This window comes from Leopardus geoffroyi, chromosome C3, assembly GCF_018350155.1.
Source record: "Leopardus geoffroyi isolate Oge1 chromosome C3, O.geoffroyi_Oge1_pat1.0, whole genome shotgun sequence".
Classification (NCBI taxonomy): Eukaryota; Metazoa; Chordata; class Mammalia; order Carnivora; family Felidae; genus Leopardus; species Leopardus geoffroyi.
Window position 1 is genome coordinate 60,236,306 of NC_059338.1, and position 21,726 is coordinate 60,258,031.

The window sequence follows — 21,726 nt, forward strand, 5'->3', positions numbered from 1 at the left end:
CCGAGCTGTGGTGGTCTCCATTTTGTTTTGCATTTCATTTAAAGCGTTTTTCAGCTCCTCATGACTGTTCCTTAGTCCCTTGATCTCTGTAGCAAGGGATTCTCTGCTGTCCTGTATACTGTTTTCAAGCCCGGCGATTAATTTTATGACTATTATTCTAAATTCACTTTCTGTTATATTATTTAAATCATTTTTGATCAGCTCATTAGCAGTTGTTATTTCCTGGAGATTCTTCTGAGGGGAATTCTTCCGCTTGGTCATTTTGGATAGTCCCTGGCGTGGTGAGGACCTGCAGGGCACTTCCCCTGTGCTGTGGTGTATAACTGGAGTTGGTGGGCGGGGCCGCACTCCGACCTGATGTCTGCCCCCGGCCCACCGCTGGGGCCACAGTCCGACTGGTGTGTGCCTTCTCTTCCCCTCTCCTATGGGCGGGATTCACTGTGGGGTGGCGTGGCCCGTTTGGGCTACTTGCACACTGCCAGGCTTGTGATGCTGGGGATCTGGCGTATTAGCTGGGGTGGGTAGGCAAGGTGCACAGGGGCAGGAGGGGCAGGCTTAGCTCGCTTCTCCTTAGGTGATCCACTTCAGGAGGGGCCCTGTGGCAGCGGGAGGGAGTCAGATCCGCTGCCGGCAGTTTGGCTCCGCAGAAGCACAGAGTTGGGTGTTTGCGCGGAGCGAGCAAGTTCCCTGGCAGGAACTGGTTCTCTTTGGGATTTTGGCTGGGGGATGGGCGGGGGAGATGGCGCTGGCGAGCGCCTTTGTTCCCCACCAAACTGAGCTCTGTCGTCCGGGGGCTCAGCAGCTCTCCCTCCCTTTGTCCTCCAGCCTTCCCGCTTTCTGAGCAGAGCTGTTAACTTATGACCTCCCAGACGCTAAGTCGCGCTTGCTGTCGGAACACAGTCCGTCAGGCCCCTCCGCTTTTGCAGGCCAGACTCCGGGGCTCTGCTTGGCCGGCGAGCCGCCCCTCCGCCCCGGCTCCCTCCCGCCAGTCCGTGGAGCGCGCACCGCCTCGCCGCCCTTCCTACCCTCTTCCGTGGGCCTCTCGTCTGCGCTTGGCTCCGGCGACTCCGTTCTGCTAATCCTCTGGCGGTTTTCTGGGTTATTTAGGCAGGTGTAGGTGGGATCTAATTGATCAGCAGGACGCGCGGTGAGCCCAGCGTCCTCCTACGCCGCCATCTTCCCAGGGTCTCTCCAGCCCTATGCAGTCTTATCACACATTGATCCACGTAAACATCACTATAATCAAGATGTAGAATTATTCAACCTCTACAAAGATCCCTGAAGTTATCCTTTTATAATTATACCAACCAACTTCCCTTTCCCTTTCCTAACCTTGGCAGTCATTAATCTGTTTTCCATCTCTGTAGTTTCATCATTTTGAGAACACTATATAAATGGAATCATATGATATACAAAAATCAGCTTTTTTTACTCATAATTCCCTTCAGATCCATCCAAGTGTTGAGTATATTAAAAGCTCATTTCTTTTCATTGCTGAGTAGTATTCCATTGTAGGAATGTACCAATATGTGTTTCATACATTGAAGGACATTTAGGTTGTTTTGAGTTTTTCGCTATTACAGATAAAACTGTTACGAACATTCATATACATTAATTTCTTTTGTGTGTAGATTTAAGTTTCTTTTCTTTGTAATTAATGCCCAGAAATGTGATTACTGTTTTGTATGTTAAGTGTAAGTTTAGTGTTTTTTTAAAATGTTTTTAAATGTTTTATTTATTTTGGAGAGAGAGAGACAGAGAGAGAGAGAGAGAGAGAGAGACAGAATCTGAAGCAGGCTCCAGGCCCCGAGCTGTCAGCACAGAGCCCGACACAAGGTTGAATCCACAACCTGTGAGATCATGACATGAATCGAAGTTGGACGCTTAACTGACTGAGCCACCCGGTCACCCCTGTTTAGTTTTTATGAAACTGCTGAACTATTTTCCAGAATGGCTGCTCCATTTTCTATTGTCAACAGCAATATATGAAAGATCCAATTTTGCTGCATCCTTGCTTGGTACAGTCCCTATTTGTTCACATCCACAGCATATATGAAAGAGGAATGGTGGTCTATTTGAGGAACTGAAGGAAAGCCATGGAGAACAGAATGTATGCAGCATGTGGGAACATGGCATGAGATGGGATGCAGAGGGAGGTGACGTGTGTGTGGAGGTGAACCATGAGGCTTTGTAGGTACTTTAAGGTCTGTGGAATTATTCTAAGAATAACAATTAACCTTTAAAGAGTTTTAAGTAGCATATTTAAAAAACTGGATGCTGTGTAGAACATATGTTAGAGTGAGAGATGATTATGGAGAGACCAGGCAGAGTATCAAGGTAGCTGAGTGGAGAGGTGGTGGTAGTCTAGAAAAGGATGAGAGCATTGGAAATGGAGACAGGACTTGGTGATTCACAGGATGTAGAAGTGAATTACAGACAGACGTCCAGCATGACACCCAACTTTCTGACCGGTGACTAGTTTTCCAAGTTTACTGGAATCAGGATTACTGAATGTCTGGGGGAAGGATACAAGAGTTTATTTTTAGGCTGTGTTTTTTTTTTGTTTTCTGTTTTTTTTTTTTTGTTTGTTTGTTTGTTTGTTGTCTGAGATGCTTCTGAGATATCCAGGTTAAAATGTTGGGAAAGTAATTGCCTGTCTGGATATAAGGGAAAACATGAGCTAAAGATAGTTGCCATATAGTGGTTGGATAGTGGATGCAGGCCTGAAAGTGGAGACTGAGAAGGTTAAGCAGAGGGATAGGAAGATGTCTAGGAAAAGACGATGTGATATAATTAAAGGGAATAATATTAGGAGGCAAAATCACCTAGTAAACATAAAAGTGACAGGGGTGATGATGTTTGAGGAAAAAAAGTAAAGATTTAAAGATTAGCTTTAGTTTTATTATGAATAGTGGAAGAAACTGAATAAAGGAACTACTAGTTTGGCCAGGAACAGTGTTTCTACTTTCTATCCTTTAGAACACTGGCTCTTTGGGAGTGTTACCGTCATTTCCTCTGTCTGTCTCTCTCTCACACACGCACATGTGCACGAGTTTTGTGATCAATTAAGTGTGAGGATCACTGTTGAAATAGTTTTTAGTATGTGAGTCTTAAAAATGGACACAGTGTACAACAATCCCTAATGAATCTCAGGAATCTCAGTTTGTGTCCTCTGGACCACTGTTTGAGAAACATCTGCTTAACACCATTAATAGACTCGGACAGTGGAAATGCATACAGTGGAAATGCATACCAGTTGATCTCATTGTTCTTCCCTCCCTTTCCACTACTTGCTCCTCAATCTCTTCCTCTCTGTAGAAGCTGGAATAGCAAGGTTCAGTTTAAGGGGGTGTCTGGGTCAGGGGTAGTGGAGGTAAATATCTATGGTGAAATCAGTGATGACAGCCTGTAATCTGGGTTTGTTTTGGCCAGTGGTTGGGTGAAGAGTGTTCCTGGGTTTTAAGTGTCATGGATCTTTGGTAACTGGTAAAACATCCAGCTTGGCAGCAACTGAGGTCCACTTCAATATTGGCAAACACAGTAAATGTTGAGAAAAGGATATTCTGGTACAAATCTGCAGATAATTGGGTGGGTGTGGGAAGTGGTGTGCAAAGAAGGAGACTGAAACAATTTAATTCTGGAAGTGAGTGGGACTGGAAGAGGGAAGGTTTGTGATTTGAATGTTAGGAGCTTGGAAATTCCTTCGTGTTATTAATTGACGTGTAAGTGTTTGTCTGTGTTGCCCATGTCTTTGGCCATAATGAAGAATGAACATATTTCAACAAATCACCATTGGTATGGTAGTGGGATCATCAGCATTCTCTTCATATATGGTGAGTCATATATAGTTTTACAAAGCAGTGGAAGGAGATCACTATAGAAGGGTTAAGCAAATAAAAGTGGTGTTATGAGCAACTTGGTACATTATGTTATATGATTTTGCTTGAATCTGAAGCCTAACATAGATACCTTTTCATTCACTGTGCCTGGAATAATGCTGGTAAAAACTAGGCCTTTAAATGAATGGGTGAATGAATCCCTAAAATTCGTTTTTTTTTTAAAGTTTGACCTTGATTATTACCTCATACTAGTGGACCAGAGAAGAACACTTGACACTAAATTTAATTTGAAGGCCAAAGCCAAAAGTGTCCAGATGACCTGTGGATTAATCTGGTACAAATTTATAACCACTAGTTTGACATAAGTTGTGTGGTTGCTGTTAAGAACAATAATTTGGGGCTTTAGCAGAGAGAAAATAATAGACTTTTGCTCGATCTCTCATGTTTTGCAAGAACAAGCCAAGATGATAGGCAGGAAACAGTTGGTTATGATATATTAATGAATAGCAGAATCTTGCTGAGTTGATTAACGTTGCTTAAAAACCTATTATGTGTTAGTTCTGCTTCTTGTACCTTTACACACTTAAGTATTTCTGCTTATAGGTACACAAGAGAATCGTGTTGAGTGAATGTATAAATGAGTGAATTCATATGTACTTTTGCCAAGCCTAGCATTATTTTTACTTACCTATTTGTGCACTAGCATTTGAAATGACTAATTCTGTTTCATGCATGCACAGTATCTATTTTGGAGTTCAAATGACCTCATAGGAACCCTCATTATACTCTTACGATGATAATAAACAGCTGGCATTATCTGCATATCATTATGTCCTCAATACTTCTTATATTGTTCTTTCATTATCCCCTCTCTTTTTCCTGTCTCTTCTCCATGACTCAGAGGCCTTCTTTTGTTATGTTTAATTACTGACATAATTTTTCAGTGTTTAGAAAAGTATTATTGACTGTCAACTATATACCATAAACCATACTAGTTACTAGGACCATAGAGATACCTAAGACATGGCCCTTCTCATCAAAAAGCTCCAGTCAATAGAAGGTGTAGGCATATATTTATATCACCAATAAGATCGTGTGATAAGCATAGCGTAACAGAAAGCAAATGTAAGGTTCTGTGTTACCATTTGGGAAAGAGAATAATTGTAATGGAGATCGAGGTGATTGAGGCAGGCTTTCCAGAGGAGGTCATTTCTAACCAAGCTCAGAGCAGCAAGCGAAAGTGAATGATGCATATTCCAGGTAGAAGATCTGGTGTCATGATATAAGTTATTGGCTAGATGCCTGTGCCTTCAACAGTGACTGGGAGTATAAGAAGCAGAGCAAATTTAGAGGCAAATCAATGACATTAACTCTCCATCTATCTAGAGCCCACATATTCTTCAAAACATAGGTCTTACCTCCTCTTTTTTCTGAAGTTCATGCTACCCTAGCCCAAAGTATATTTTGCCCCATAGGATGACAAAATTGTGATTTCTTAAATTTTTTTTTTCAACGTTTATTTATTTTTGGGACAGAGAGAGACAGAGCATGAACAGGGGAGGGGCAGAGAGAGAGGGAGACACAGAATCGGAAACAGGCTCCAGACTCTGAGTCATCAGCCCAGAGCCCGACGCGGGGCTCCAACTCACGGACCGCGAGATCGTGACCTGGCTGAAGTTGGACGCTTAACCGACTGCGCCACCCAGGCGCCCCCAAAATTGTGATTTCAAGCTACAAAATCTTAGGATAGTTTATTGTATACAGAAAAAAATACAAATGTGTTGTTATGCTTCAGTCCAAAATTATGAATTTCATAAATACAGAATAAGAGAAACAGAGAGCCTATAAACATGAAAAAATATTAGACTACTGGTAACTTAAAGGATATAGGGCTCTTCCAAATATTGTTCTTAATTTCAAGCTGCACTAACAGCAGCAGGCTTTCTGGAATGATGGACTTGAGAATCAGACTGTACAGTGGGAGAGTGACATGATGCTCCATTGTGTGTGCCTCATTTGTAAGTCATCAGAAACATACTCAAACAGCAACTACGATCATGATAAGGCTCACATTTATATCAGATAAATTGTGAAGAACCAAAGTACTTAGCACAGACGGCAAAGGAGGAAAAATTTAGCTTTCCCAAATATTTGAAAGAAATTTGCACTTGACCCCAGAGAGTAGAGCAAGAACCAATGTCTGAAAGCGGAGGAAATATTTTTATTTAATATAAAGGAGCTGTGTTTTCGTTGTGTCTTGTTTTTGGACAGTGTTTTTTAAAGATGTAATGGTCAATTTAGAGTGACAATGAATTTTTTGTTCCTGGAGGTGTATGAGTCTTGTGAATGCCAAAGATAATTTAATCATCAGCTTGATAGGAAAGTTTTACCAAATGTCAGTTCCCAAGGTCTGCTCCATGGGTGCCCAGGGTTTCTGCATTTTTTTCAAAGGGGGTCTACAAGATAAAAATGACTTGCATAATAACACTAAGATGTTATTTGTTTTTCTGACAGTGTAAATGTTGGTACTGATGGTTCAAAAGCAGTGAAAGGTAAACATTCTGACATCTCCACCTGAATCAAGGCAGTGGCACTACACTTAGACGTCATTGTAATTCTTCACTGCCATGCACTTGCATGGGGAAAAAAGCCAATGTCCTTAATGAACAGTGAAAATTTATGAAAACTCAACTCTTGAGTATCTGTGTTTTTAATACTCTGTGTGACAAAATGGAAAGTACACATAGAGTGTTTCTCCTGGGCAGCAAAGTGCAACGGTTCCTGTGATAAAAGTACTTATTGTAAATTAAGGTAGTCCTTTTTCATTGGACACCATCTCTATTTGAAAATACAACCGGCAAACTGTGATTATTAATACATTGACATTTGGTAGACATTTTCTTGAAAATGAACAAATTAAGTGATTAAGGATACCAGCTGGTGTTTGTTGCCAACGACAAAATTCAAGCTCTGAAGTAACATTGGAATTTTGGAAATTTTATGTCTGCCTCCATAAGTTTGATAGCTTTGCTATAGTTAAGACTTTTGTGATAAGATGGGCAGTAATTTTTTTTAAAAATTGATTTTATTTTTAATGCCATAAAGTAACATATGCCTATATTTGGAAGTTCTGTGATACTTAGCATGGGAAGAAGAAGGGAGTTTTTGGGTCATGGATATGAGACAAAACAGAGACTGTACTCAGGTCCCCTCAACCCTGACTGTGAAATCCAGTGTTCCTTGGCTGCCTCCATAAGAAAAAAAATGCTGAGACTTTATGTCTCCTGTGTAGCAGCACATCTTGCAGGAATGTGGAGGAAGGATACTTACCACCAGACCAAAGCAGTATATGCCAGGATAGACCCCAGCCTTGACTTTTCACCAACTTTTCCCCTCATTATAATACTAAAAAATCATGTCCAGGGGTGGAGATTTAACATGGTAATTAGATATACAATGCATGAAGACGCATGACCTTTAAATGCACAGGTGCTAATAAATTCCCACCTCTACATGCTTAGATGTCACCCTTTTCCTGCTTAAGTTTCTTTTTTTTTTTAATATGAAATTTATTATCAAATTGGTTTCCATACAACACCCAGTGCTCATCCCAACAGGTGCCCTCCTCAACGCCCATCACCCACTTTCCCCTCCCTCCCACCCACATCAACCCTCAGTTTATTCTCAGTTTTTTTTAATATATGAAATTTGTTGTCAAATTGGTTTCCATACAACACCCAGTGCTCATCCCAAAAGATGCCCTCCTCAATACCCATCACCTACCCTCTCCTCCCTCCCACCCCCCATCAACCCTCAGTTTGTTCTCAGTTTTTAAGAGTCTCTTATCCTTTGGCTCTCTCCCACTCTAACCTCTTTTTTTTTTTCTTCCCCTCCCCCATGGTCTTCTGTCAGATTTCTCAGGATCCACATAAGAGTGAAACATATGGTATCTGTATTTCTCTGTATGATTTATTTCACTTAGCATAGCACTCTCCAGTTCCATCCACGTTGCTACAAGGCCATATTTCATTCTTTCTCATTGCCAAGTAGTATTCCATTGTATATATAAACCACAACTTCTTTATCCATTCATCAGTTGATGGACATTTAGGCTCTTTCCATAATTTGGCTATTGTTGAAAGTGCTGCCATAAACATTGGGTACAAGTGCCCCTATGCCTCAGCACTCCTGTATCCCTTGGGTAAATTCTTAGCAGTGCTGTTGCTGGGTCGTAGGGTAGATCTATTTTTAATTTTTTGAAGGAACCTCCACACTGTTTTCCAGAGTGGCTGCACCAGTTTGCATTCCCACCAACAGTGCAAGAGGGTTCCCGTTTCTCCACATCTTCTCCAGCATCCATAGTCTCCTGATTTGTTCATTTTAGCCCCTCTGACTGGCATGAGACTGGTATCTGAGTGTGGTTTTGACTTGTATTTCCCTGATGAGGAGTGACATTGAGCATCTTTTCATGTGCCTGTTGGCCATCTGAATGTCTTCTTTATTTATTTATTTATTTATTTATTTTTAACGTTTATTTATTTTTGAGACAGAAAGAGACAGAGCATGAATGGGGGAGGGTCAGAGAGAGGGAGACACAGAATCTGAAACAGGCTCCAGGCTCTGAGCTATCAGCACAGAGCCCGACGCGGGGCTCGAACTCACGGACCGCGATATCATGACCTGAGCCGAAGTCGGCCGCTTAACCGACTGAGCCACCCAAGCGCCCCTGGATGTCTCCTTTAGAGAAGTGTCTATTCATGTCTTCTGCCCATTTCTTCACCGGATTATTTGTTTTTCAGGTGTGGAGTTTGGTGAGTTGTTTATAGATTTTGGACACTAGCCCTTTGTCTGATATGTCATTTGCAAATATCTTTTCCCATTCCATCGGTTGCCTTTTAGTTTTGTTGATTGTTTCCTTTGCAGTGCAGAAGTTTTTTGCCTTCATTAGGTCCCAATAGTTCGTTTTTGCTTTTAATTCCCTTGCCTTTGGGTGTCGAGTAAGAAATTGCTGCAGTTGAGGTCAGAGAGGTTTTTTCATGCTTTCTCCTCTAGGGTTTTGATACTTTCCTGTCTCACATTCAGGTCCTTTATCCATTTTGAGTTTATTTTTGTGAATGGTGTAAGAAAGTGGTCTAGTTTCATTCTTCTGCATGTTGCTGTCCAGTTCTCCCAGCACCATTTGTTAAAGAGACTGTCTTTTTTCCATTGGATATTCTTTCCTGTTTTGTCAAAGATTATTGGCCATATTTTTGTGGGTCCAATTCTGGAGTCTCTATTCTATTCCATTGGTCTATTGTTTAACATAGTGTTGAAAGTGCTAGCATCAGCAATCAGACAACAAAAGGAAATCAAAGGCATCAAAATTGGCAAAGATGAAGTCAAGCTTTCACTTTTTGCAGATGACATGATACTATACATGGAAAACCCAATAGACTCCACCAAAAGTTTGCTAGAACTTATACATAAATTCAGCAAAGTCGCAGCATACAAAATTAATGTACAGAAATAAGTTGCCTTCTTATACACTACTAATGAAGCAACAGAAAGACAAATAAAGAAACTGATCCCATTCACAATTGCACCAAGAAGCATAAAATACCTAGGAATAAACCTAACCAAAGATGTAAAAGATCTGTGCTGAAAACTATAGAAAACTTATGAAGGAAATTCAAGAAGATACAAAGAAATGGAAAAACATTCCATGCTTATGGATTGGAAGAATAAATATTGTTAAAATGTCAATACTAACCAAAGCAATCTACACATTCAATGCAATCCCAATCAAAATTGCACAAGCATTCTTCTTGAAGCTAGAACAAGCAATCCTAAAATTTGTATGGAACCACAAAAGACCCCGAATAGCCAAAGTAATATTGAAGAAGAAGACCAAAGTGGGAGGCATCACCATCCCAGACTTCAGCCTCTACTACAAAGCTGTAATCACCAAGACAGCATGGTAATGGCACAAAAACAGACACATAGTCCTGCCTAAGTTTATTTAAAACATTCTCCCTGACCTCTCCTCCAGGAGTGAGCCCGAGGACACTTTTCTTTTGTGCTGTCTTCTTTGTTCTCTGCCATAAGCCCCAATAAAGCCTTGCCTGAAACTCCTGTTTGGTCTCTGATTAATTTCTATTGTTTAGAGAGCCCAGGGGCCAGGTATGGTATGGAATGGAGTGGCATTTACCTCCTTATCATCCATAAAGCAGCACTGTCAACCCTGGGCATCTTTTCTTTCTGAAGTCAGTAGAAATGGTCTGATAGAGCATAAGTGTAAAGGACCATGCAATTTGTAATTCATGTATACTGAATAATTTGGGGAATAACTCTATATAGTTTTGCCAGAAAGTCACTTTATTCTCAAGACATTGGGGCATTTTATCTTTTTCTCCTATATTTGATTATTATTATGATTTACCTTAACCATCTTTTTTTTTCTCTCATAGTTGTTTGTTCAGATTTTATGTGTTTTTATTTAAGAGCCAGAGAAATTTTCTGAGTCCATGGAGTCAGCTTCTGATCATTCACCTGCTCATACCTGCTCAGCACTCAACTAGGCTGAGTCTATGTCAGGTTATCTAAGGTTCTAAAAACAAAAATTAAACCAACAAACTTAATTACTTCATCAGATTGTAGCAAGGTGGATTTTTTTTCTCCCTGTTGACGTTTGGGTATTGAATGTGATTGAGTTTGAAGACAGCAGACTAATTTTCTGCTCTGCTAAGCGAAATAAGTCAATCAGAAAGAGACAAATATCATATGATTTCATTCATATGTGGAATTAAAGAAACAAAACAGATGAACATATGGGCAGGGGGGAAAAAAGAAGAGAGAGAAACAAACCACAAGAGATTCCTAATGATAGAGAACAAACTGAGGGTTGACAGAGGGAGGTGGGTGGGAGATGGGCTAGATGGGTGATGGGCATTAAGAAGGGTACTTGTGATGAACACTGCGTGTCATATGTAAGATATGAATCACTGAATTCTACTCCTGAAGCCAATATTGCAATGTGTGTTAATTAACTAAAAGTTAAATTAAAAAAAGAATAGAGAGGTTATATGGACTGGAACTCTTTATATACTGTATTTTGGTGCAGACCTCCATGTCTTAAAATAACCCTTGTCTTATCAATATTCTTAATTTTAATATTCTTTTATAATATTGCCCTGGGCACTCATTTGCCAGAAAGATGAGCACTGTCTTTATTAAAAGCCATCTCGTTAGTTGGTTTTAAGTGGTATAATGATGGGATCTGTGGGGCAGACTCTTATGGACAGTAACTATGATAAGTGGTGTTTACCTCCCTAAAATTCTTGGGCCAGGTCACAATAAACTGGTGGGAAAAAGCAAGATTACTATACAGTTGAAATTCTAGAAGCAGGTTCTAAAACTTTGGAGTAGCTTGGGATATTTCCATTAAATTCATGCTTTTTAATTCTTTGGATCTTTTGTTGCATTGTATTTCAAAAGCAAATTTTATTTTCAATAAAAACCCTCAGAAGATCTACTGATCTGTCTTCAAACCCTCTTCCGCTGTTAAAAGAAGCTTCATTTGAGGGTTCATGGCTGGCTCAGTCAGTAGAGCATGCGACTCTTGATCTCGGGATTGTGAGTTCAAGCCCCACAGTGGGCATAGAGCTTACTTAAAAATAAATGAGTAAAATAAAAAGTGAGCAGTTTTAAAAAATAAAAAAAAAAATGAAACTTAATTTGAAGAACTAGTCTTTGCTAGTTAATACCATCACCTGAAACCTGCATTTCAAGAGAATCAGTGAATGCAAAAGAGAACATAGCTGTTTTTCAGATGAAATCTTTAGTTTCTATAAACCTATTAGAGTGTATCTCATACAGTAGTTCTTGGCTAAACTGCTTTAATGTTTAAACAAAAAAAATAATAATAATTAAAATAATAATTTTAAATTCTGAAAATTAGACTCAAATTCAAAATATGGTTGTCTACTCACACTTCTCAATGCATTGAAGTACTGTATTTGGCTGTTTTGAAACATCTTTATGAGTTATAAAATAAAGACTGCAAATATAAAGCATCCAAATTTTTCATAAAGAAGAATAGATGCGTGTTTCTCCATGTCTGTAAAATCTTCCACCATATATTAAAAATGCAGAAGAAACTTTCCTACAAAGAAACAAATTCAGGATGACAGACTTTTAGCTTGTAATTATAAATGGTAAAAGAAGATATTTTGGAAGAAAAGAAGCCTAAAACCTTTTTTGTGTCAAAAAGAAAATTCAGCAGAAAAATCAACCTTTTATTTTTGTTCCAGGACTTAATAATTCAATTGTATTTTTCCCCTAAAAAAAGCCATAAACAATGATTGCAATGGTTAAATAAGTACTTTTTTTCCTTTAAAAGTCTTATAACATTATGACCAAATTACTTCCAAATTTATCTTGATTGATTTCTAAAAAAGACATACCACTTTAAAATGAAATGCTTGTATTCTACAGAGTATTACAAACAGCCAAAAAACAAGAGAGGAAAACTGTATTATTTTAAAGCATGCTTAAATAAATAAATGTTTTGCAGATCACTAATAGCCAATAACATTATTTGGAAGGTTTGGAGGTGATCTGGTTTGCATTAAACATATTTACACTTTAAAATGCCTTCATGAATTAAGTCAAGCTTTACTGCAAACAGATGCTAAGAAATATGAAAATATATAGAGTTTGCTGTATTAAGATTATCATAATCTAAGGGACTCATTTCATAAGATTTTCAATAACTGTTTGGCATTATATTTTCCAGAGAGCACAATCAGATGAACTGGAAAAAATTGAAAAGCATGGCCGGTCCTCCAAAGACAAAGAAAATGCCAAGTCTCTGGACAAACCTGAACAGTAAGAACACCTCAGGACCTTGTTGAGGGCAGCCTCTTTCCATTTGGAAAATGTAGCATCTTCCGTGCATAATTGTTATGAATATGAGTATAAACATCTGTTTATATGAATTATATTCTTCTTAACTTGGCTTTATTTCCTTAGGTTCCTTTATGAACTGTCACTAATCCCCAACTTTTCAGAACGAGTCTTTTGTATCCTCTTCCAGTCCACATTTTCAGAAAGCATTTGCTCAATTCGTCGCAAACTGGAATTGCTACAGAAATTGTGTGAGGTGAGTTCCAGTCCATAGACAGCTGACGATTGAGTTCTGATATTTAATTGTGTTCAGCCACGTCCACATTTCAAAATCGTTTTCTTTTATTTACTCTACAAATAAATTTGGAGAATAGCAGTTCCACAAAAGAGAACATACGATGACTAGTTTCAAGATCAAAGAAAAACTTGGAGAGTTGCGCGCCACGGGGCCGGTTGCTGCAGTGTGCTCGTTATGCTCCCACGTCCGGGGATTTCTGCCCCTTCTGCTTTTGCCAAAACAAAATTTTCACTTTCCCTGGTCCTTTCTTACATCAGACTTCAGATTAAATGTGATTTGAAGGCATTTTATTTATTTGCCTTCAGTTTTGGAAGGGGCCTTCAACAAATTGTTAATGATTCCATCCAAATGATTTAGGAACAGCTGTATGACTCAACAGAAGATGAATATTCTCCAGAAAACAAAGAATAAATGCTTGGCATGAATTACCAATATTACCATTTAAAACAATTTGTCAAAAATCAATAGTACCATTCGTTCTGGTTGTGGTAAATCATTTTGAAAAGTAGTAAGATGTTATTAAAGACACATTTTCAGAGGAAAGAATACTTGCAAATTCCAGCTAAGCTTCATGTTTTGGAAGAAGTGAGTGTGAACTTTTCAGGGATAAATCTAAATTTGGAATTAATCTTTAAAACTGTGTTTTGGTTTCCTACAATTTATGCCAAAAATTTGTATCGTAGGTACAATTAGGGTGACGGCAGCGACATTCTTTTCTAGTAGTTCTCATATTACAACCTTATTTGTTTTCCATGCAGTTGCATCAGAAATGGCTTAGAATGGTGTCTGTCACTTTACAAATGTGTACCTGAATTCTTGTAGGTGGTACAACTTCCTGAAGCTAACTTTGGGTAAACTAAAAATAAAACTATCCTATAATCCAGCATTTTCACCGTTAGGTATTTACCCAAAAATACAGATTTGAAGGGGTACATGTACCCCAATGTTTATAGCAGCATTATCAATTATAGCCAAACTATGGAGAGAGCACAAATGTCTGTTGACTGATGGACTGATGAATGGATAAAGAAGATAACTTATATACATATATACATATGTATATACATATGTATGTACATATATATGTATAATGTACATATATATGTGTACATAAATATGTATATATATGACGGAATGTTATTCAGCCATCAAAAAGAATGAAATCTTACCATTTGTAATGAAGTGGATGGAGCTAGAATGTATTATGCTAAGTGAGATAAGTCAATCAGAGAAAGACAGATACCATATGATTTCACTCATATGTGGAATTTAAGAAACAAAATGGATGTGAACCTATGGGAAGGAGTGTGGGAAAGAGAAGAGAGAGAAACAAACCACAAGAGACTCTCAATGTTAGAGAACAAACTATGGGTTGACAGAGGGAGGTGGGTGGGGGATGGGCTAGATAGGTGATGGGTACTGAGGAGGACACTTGTGATAAGCAGTGGGTATTGTATGTAAGTGATGAATCACTGAATTCTACTCCTGAAATTAATATTGCACTGTGTGTTAACTAAAATTTAATAAAAAAATAAAGTTAACTTTGGAGACACTACTCTTAAAATACCTTAATAATATACAATGATACAGTTTGGATGTGACCCAAAATTATTAGTATGATATGAATATCTGCCACTGACTTAAGATAATTCAAAGAAAACTTTGTCTAAGAGATAAAATGTTCTTTACTCTATCTTACAGACATTAAAAAATGGCCCAGGGGTTATGCAAATTCTGGGTTTGGTTCTTGCTTTTGGCAACTACATGAATGGTGGAAATAAGACTCGAGGACAGGCAGATGGCTTTGGGTTAGACATTCTTCCGAAGCTGAAAGATGTTAAAAGCAGTGTAAGTATTTTGTGTGAATGAATGTAGGCAAATTGAGAATTAGAAGGTTTGTTTAGTCATGAGTTTGACTGTAAACATGTTGTAATAAATGTTTATGTTCCAAGGTCAAAAATGTCTTTATGTTCTGAGCTAGGTAAAAGTATATGGCCTTCATATGTTTATGATTTTGTGAATGTTTCCCAAAGTGAATAATTATTAATACTATGTTTAATGAATAATTGAGTAGAGAATAAAAATAATTATTTTTTCAGTCTATCATTACCATGTCTGCTAAAATTTATCCTTTTGGAGTCTGAGGACTAATTAATTTTCATAAATTAGACAGTATTATTCTTCTCTTCTGTGTTAAGTAATGGAGGCCAATAGGCTTGTGTTTTAAAAACAAAACGAGGGGCGCCTGGGTGGCGCAGTCGGTTACGCGTCCGACTTCAGCCAGGTCACGATCTCGCGGTCCGTGAGTTCGAGCCCCACGTCAGGCTCTGGGCTGATGGCTCAGAGCCTGGAGCCTGTTTCCGATTCTGTGTCTCCCTCTCTCTCTGCCCCTCCCCCGTTCATGCTCTGTCTCTCTCTGTCCCAAAAATAAATAAACGTTGAAAAAAAAATTTTTAAAACAAAACGAAGATGGGTGAAAGTAGATTATAAATAAAATGTAAAAAATTATCTTGTTTTTCTACATATCATATTCCCCTTGACACTGGTACATGTGGGAATGCCTAAGCCCTTTTGCAGGACTAATTAATTTTTGATCCTACTTCTATACTGGTATTTGTTTAAAGTTAACATCTAAGAGATTATGAGAGTGCCAGTAAAAATATAAGATTAGGGAACAACCATGATGGTTAGAATTAATGTCTGAGAATATAAACTTAGAAGATAATAGAATTCTATTTCTCTGATGGAATCTGTACACAGAACTGTATGATAAAGGAAATTATGGACATGTTTTTAAAACATTAAGTTTAAGGGGTGCCTAGGTGGCTTAATCAGTTGAGCATCCGACTTCAGCTCAAATCATGTTTCGAAGTTTGTGAGTTCGAGTCCCACATTGGGCTCTGTGCTGACAGCTCAGAGCCTGGAGCCTGCTTCAGATTCTGTGTGTGTGTGTGTGTGTGTGTGTGTGTGTGTGTGTGTGTCTGCCCCTCCCCTACTCACACTCTGTCTCTTTCTCTCTCAAAAATAAATAAACATTTAAAAATATTTTAAAATATTAAGTTTAGTAAGTAGTTGGCTCATAGAAATGGAAATAGTAGAATTGTTCTTCCTAGATAAAGAATATAGTTGAACCTTGAATGATGTGGGGCTTAGGGCACTGACCTCCCGCTCAGTCAAAAAGCCACACATAACGTTTGACTCCCAAGACTTAAGTACTAACAGCCCACTATTGACAAGAAGTCTAACCAATAACATTAATCTATTGACACCTATTTCATATGTTATATGTAACATATATACTGTATTCTTACAATAAAGTAAGCTAGAGAAAATATTAAGAAAATCATAAAGAAATTACATTTCCAGTATTATACTGTATTTGTTGACAAAAATCTATGTGTAAGTGGACCCACGCAGTTCAAGCCCATGTTGTTCAAGGCTCACTTTATGTCTCCCTCATAAGAAACAGATACTTTTTTTGTTGTTGTTTCTGGTGGTCAACAACTCATTTGTTCATTCATTCATACATACACTCATATATTCATTTAACATTCTTTCACTGAGTTCAGTGAAATACCAGTTACTACTTTTCCAGAACTGAATAAAGCATAATCCTTTCTTGGAATACCAGCAGCATGTAATTTTTGTGATTTTTTATGGGTATATTTGTTCAGATGCTAGTATATTTGTATGACACAATTTTCATAGGAACCTCCAATATGTCAACCTGATAAATCACATTTGTTCAAAAGCAAAAGCTCTCTTGGAAGCATTGAATAGTTCTTAACAACTGATTGTTGAATTGAAACAAGTAACTTTTTCAAATAATACTGGAACGTAAATATCATTGACATAATTTTTAATATAAAAATGGATCTGAGATAGATGCTGATAATCATAATTACATATGAATAAAGGATTATTTGTTTTTTTTATTGGTTAGTATATCTTATTCAATCTCCAAGTAAGTTAAATTTTATTAATTTAAATAATTAAGGAGTATCCTAGATAAAAATTACATAATAAAATCAAGAAGCAAGATTTTTTGTTTTTAATAATTTCATTTGCATTCTAATAAGAGTTATACTAGTCTTCCTGATTTGATTCTTGCTCTATAAAATGAATATAACTGTGTCTACTTCTTAGTACTGTTTGTGGACCTGCGTGGACAGAGCTGTTACTCAGATCACTCAGAATTTTCACTCAGCATGCCTATCAGCAGGCAGTTAATAAATGTTTTGTTAATTCATTCAAGTACTGCTAACTGTACTGCATATTTCTTTGAATTATATTAGGAAAGAGAACGGAAAGTTGGTTAAATTATATGCAAGCAAATGGTATTCCTGAAAAATATATTACTTTTACTATTATAAGATATTACTGCATAATATCTTATTATATTATTACTATACATTACCATGAAGAAAGTCTCTAAAAGCTTTATTATAATATGTCAAACTAAATTATGAAAGGATATTGCTTTTTATAAATAGAGGGAAAATAATCGTTAGATTGAACATTTCAGGGAATGTAGTTTGTGTCATATGGTTTTTAAATATATATGTGTGTGTGTGTGTGTGTGTGTGTGTTTGTCCTCCCACATTCAGAGTATCTAGTTCTAATTTTGAATGATGAAAACTTAATACCTTTTAAATGTGCCAGAAAGGAGGTAAAAACCTATTTTTTGAAGCCTGTTAGAATAGAAACAATTCTACATTTTTTTCCATAGAAATACACACTGCATTGTTTATAACTGCCTGGATATTAATTCCACAATCTCAGATGCTGACATAGCAATTTATAATATAGACTCGCATTTTTAAAGCTCCTGCTGACTTGAAATTGTACTTAACTTTATTTTCTTTATCTACTAACAAGCCTCAATCAAACTTACTGTTGCAGATTGATACCTGCTGGTCCAGAAGTGGTATAGAAATGCTGGCAATGTTTAATCATTTCAGTTAAGATAGTAGTTATACTTTTAAACATAAAGCATGATAATTAGTGAACTAATTTTCTGATCAAAGAGGGTAAAACAGGAAAGTATTCACAGTTGAGACTCCACCCTTGAACAGCTGGGCTTCCACTTGGGGCTTAGATTAAAACACTGGGGAAAAACAGGATCTTCTGTGCCATTGAAATCCTTAGATGTAGTGGCTGTAGTACTTTGAAATATAGAATTTCACATTTTATTCTAAATGTTCTCATCTGTGTGTTGATTTGCTGGAATCTATTTTATTTGACGCTGTAATATTTAAAAAATATATTTTTACTTACTTTGGTCTTTCTGCCTAGGACAATAGCAGAAGCCTTTTGTCATACATCGTTTCCTACTATCTTCGAAATTTTGATGAGGTAAGGCAATTTTTACAGTGATATTTCGTTATTGTTTATTGTTGAGGGATTTGGCAGTATTTGCTATTTTGCCATTGCCATTGTTGTATTATTTTTATTTATATTGATGCTGATTTGTTTTAAAATTATGTGTTTTTGCTAATTAGGATGCTGGAAAAGAACAGTGTGTTTTTCCACTGCCAGAACCTCAGGACCTTTTTCAGGCTTCACAGATGAAGTTTGAAGATTTTCAAAAAGATCTCAGAAAACTAAAGAAAGACTTGAAAGGTAACTTATAATCTTAAAGAGTCATGTTTGTATTATTTATGCTTTGTTAATGAGAAAAACCTGACTTTTCAATGTTTTTAAGACAGCAAATCTTTAACAGCTTTGTAAAACTAGATTTTTTTAGAGTGGCAAAAGAAAAATGTTGCCAATAGACTGGTTTTTTTGTTGTTCAAAAAGTTACGTGTATTAGACATTTAGATATTGAATAGCATATTGGTTATTTGAATAGCAATCCCCTTGATCAGAAACAAATTTGATCATCTTGTTTACACTTCATAGCCAAGAACATTTGTCCATTTATCATGATATTGTTAAAAGATAAATAGTTCCTCCCTATTGGGTATACTTGCACAAGATGTTGTGGTTTGTGAACTTTCCTGGGAACAAAAATCTTCTCTCACATGTTTGGTCAAAAAACACATGTATGTATAACATCTTTATTAACAGTCACAAAGCCTTGTATCAAATCATTTTGAAGAGAGTCTAAAATTCTTCAGATTTCTAGAAAAGACCCTGGATAGCCAAAGCAATCTTGAAAAAGAAAACCAAAGAAGGAGGCATCACAATCCCAGACTTCAAGCTATACCACAAAGCTCTAATCATCAAGACAGTATGGTACTGGCACAAGAACAGACACTCAGATCAGTGGAACAGAATAGAGAACCCAGAAATGGATCCACAAACGTATGGCCAACTAATCTTTGACAAATCAGGAAAGAACATTCAATGGAATAAAGACAGTCTCTTCAGCAAGTGGTGCTGGGAAAACTGGACAGAGACATGCAGAAGAATGAACCTGGACCTTTCTTTTTTTAATTTTTTTTTCAACGTTTATTTATTTTTGGGACAGAGAGAGACAGAGCATGAATGGGGGAGGGGCAGAGAGAGAGGGAGACACAGAATCGGAAACAGGCTCCAGGCTCTGAGCCATCAGCCCAGAGCCCGACGCGGGGCTCGAACTCACGGACCGCGAGATCGTGACCTGGCTGAAGTCGGACGCTTAACTGACTGTGCCACCCAGGCGCCCCCTGGACCTTTCTTATACCATACACGAAAATAAACTCAAAATGGATGAAAGACCTAAATGTAAGATAGAAAGCCATCAAAATCTTTGAGGAGAAAGTAACATTTTAAAATAAAAAATATCAAATTGGAAAAGAAGAAGTAAAACTGTCATTATTTGCTGAGGACATTTTATATACAAAAAATCCTAAAGACTCCACCAAAAACTAGGAGACTAATAAACTAAGTTGCAGGGTACATAATAAATATACAAAAATATATTGCATTTTTATATAGCAACAAAGGACTATCCAAAAGAGAAATAAAAGAAACAATCTCATTACAACTGCATCAAAAATAATAAAATACCCAGGGATAAATTCGACCCAGAATGTGCAAGATCTGTACACTAACACCTATAAGACATTGATGAAGGAAATTAAAGGATATGCAAACAGAAAGCTATTCTGTATTCATTGTTTGGAAGACTTAATATTGTTAAAAATGTCCACATTACCCAAAGCAATCTACAGATTCAATGCAATCCCTATCAAAATTCCAATGGCCTTTTTCATAGAATTAGAACAAATGATCCTAAAATTTGTATAGAACCACAAAAGATCCACAATAGCCAAAGCAATTTTGAGAAAGAATAAAGCTGGAAACTTAATACATACCTCCTGATTTCAAGGTATATTTCAAAGCTAGAGTAATCAGAACAGTATAGTATTGGCATAGATCAACTGAACAGAATAGGAAGCCCAGAAATAAGCCCATATATATATGGTCAATTAATTTATGACAAAGGAGGCAAGAATATACAATGGGGAAAGGATGGTCTCTTCAATAAGTTGAGGCTGGGAAAACTGGACATCCAAATGCAAAAAAAAAAAAAAAAAAAAAGAAAAAAAAGAAAAAAAAAGAAAAGAAAAAGAAACTGGATAGTATCTTACACCGTACCCCAAAATTAACTCAAAATAAGTTAAGGACCTGAATGTAAGACCAGAAACCGTAAAACTCATAGAAGAAAACGTAGGCAGTAAGCTGCTTGATATCAGTGTGGGTGATATTTTTTTGGATCTGACTCCAAGGGCAGTGGCAACAAAGGCAAAATAAACAAATGGGATGGCATCATTCTAAAAAGCTTCTACACAGAGAAGGAAACAATCAATGAAAGGACAAGGCAACTTACTAAATGGGAGAAGATATTTGCAAATGATAAATCCAATAAGAGGTTAATATCGAACCTATATAAAGAACTCAAACAACAACAAATACATAAACAATCCAATTACAAATGGGCAGAAGATTTGAATAGACATTTTTCCAAAGAAGACATGCAGATGGCCAAGAGGCACATGAAAGATGCTCAACATCACTAATCATAAGGGAAATCCAAATTAAAGCCACAGTGAGATATTACTTCATGCCTGTCAGAATGGCTAGGATCAAAAGGACAAGAAACAAGTGTTGGTGAGGATGTGAAAAACAAGGACTCTGCCTGCACTGTTGTAGTGTAAATTGGTGTAGCTACTGTGGAAAACAATATGGAGTTTCCTAAAAAATGTATACACATGTTGAATCACTACATCATTTACCTAAAACTAGTATCATCTTATATGTCATTTATACTTCAATGATAATTTTTAAGATAAAGAGATTTTATGTGAGAAAAAGTAATGTTTATACAGATAGTTTATATATATATGTATATATATACATTTTTTTGTTTGTTTGTTTGTTTTGTTTTGTTTGTAAAATGTCTGTGATCATGAGGGTTGTTGCAGAGTTGAGAACACCTCAGTTGTGTGTGTAAGCCTCCTGCTAAATCTGTTAAGCAACGACAGGGAATAAATAAGTTTATGTGAGATTTTCATTTGATGTTGCATTACTAGATAAAAAGAAGAGACTTGATTACCTCTGTCCATAAATCAAATGTGATATCACTTTTTAAGAGATTGTTTCCCAATTTTGAAATATTTATCCAAAGATTTTGATCTCTAATCAAATTTATGAAGTTGATATTTTCATCACAGATGCTTTTATATGGATTTAAATCCACAGAGCAACATCATATACTTA

The 21,726-nt window shown here is 37.0% G+C and overlaps 1 protein-coding gene across 1 annotated transcript in view; it reads left to right on the forward strand.

Annotated features, from left to right (window-relative positions):
• Nucleotides 1–21,726, forward strand: part of FMN2 (formin 2) — a 391,822-nt gene that overhangs the window by 244,198 nt on the left and 125,898 nt on the right. The window contains exons 9-13 of the mRNA XM_045453074.1: nucleotides 12,613–12,704; nucleotides 12,849–12,978; nucleotides 14,722–14,868; nucleotides 18,316–18,375; nucleotides 18,522–18,642. Coding sequence (XP_045309030.1) covers nucleotides 12,613–12,704; nucleotides 12,849–12,978; nucleotides 14,722–14,868; nucleotides 18,316–18,375; nucleotides 18,522–18,642 — 550 coding nt within the window. The remainder of the gene's footprint in view (nucleotides 1–12,612; nucleotides 12,705–12,848; nucleotides 12,979–14,721; nucleotides 14,869–18,315; nucleotides 18,376–18,521; nucleotides 18,643–21,726) is intronic.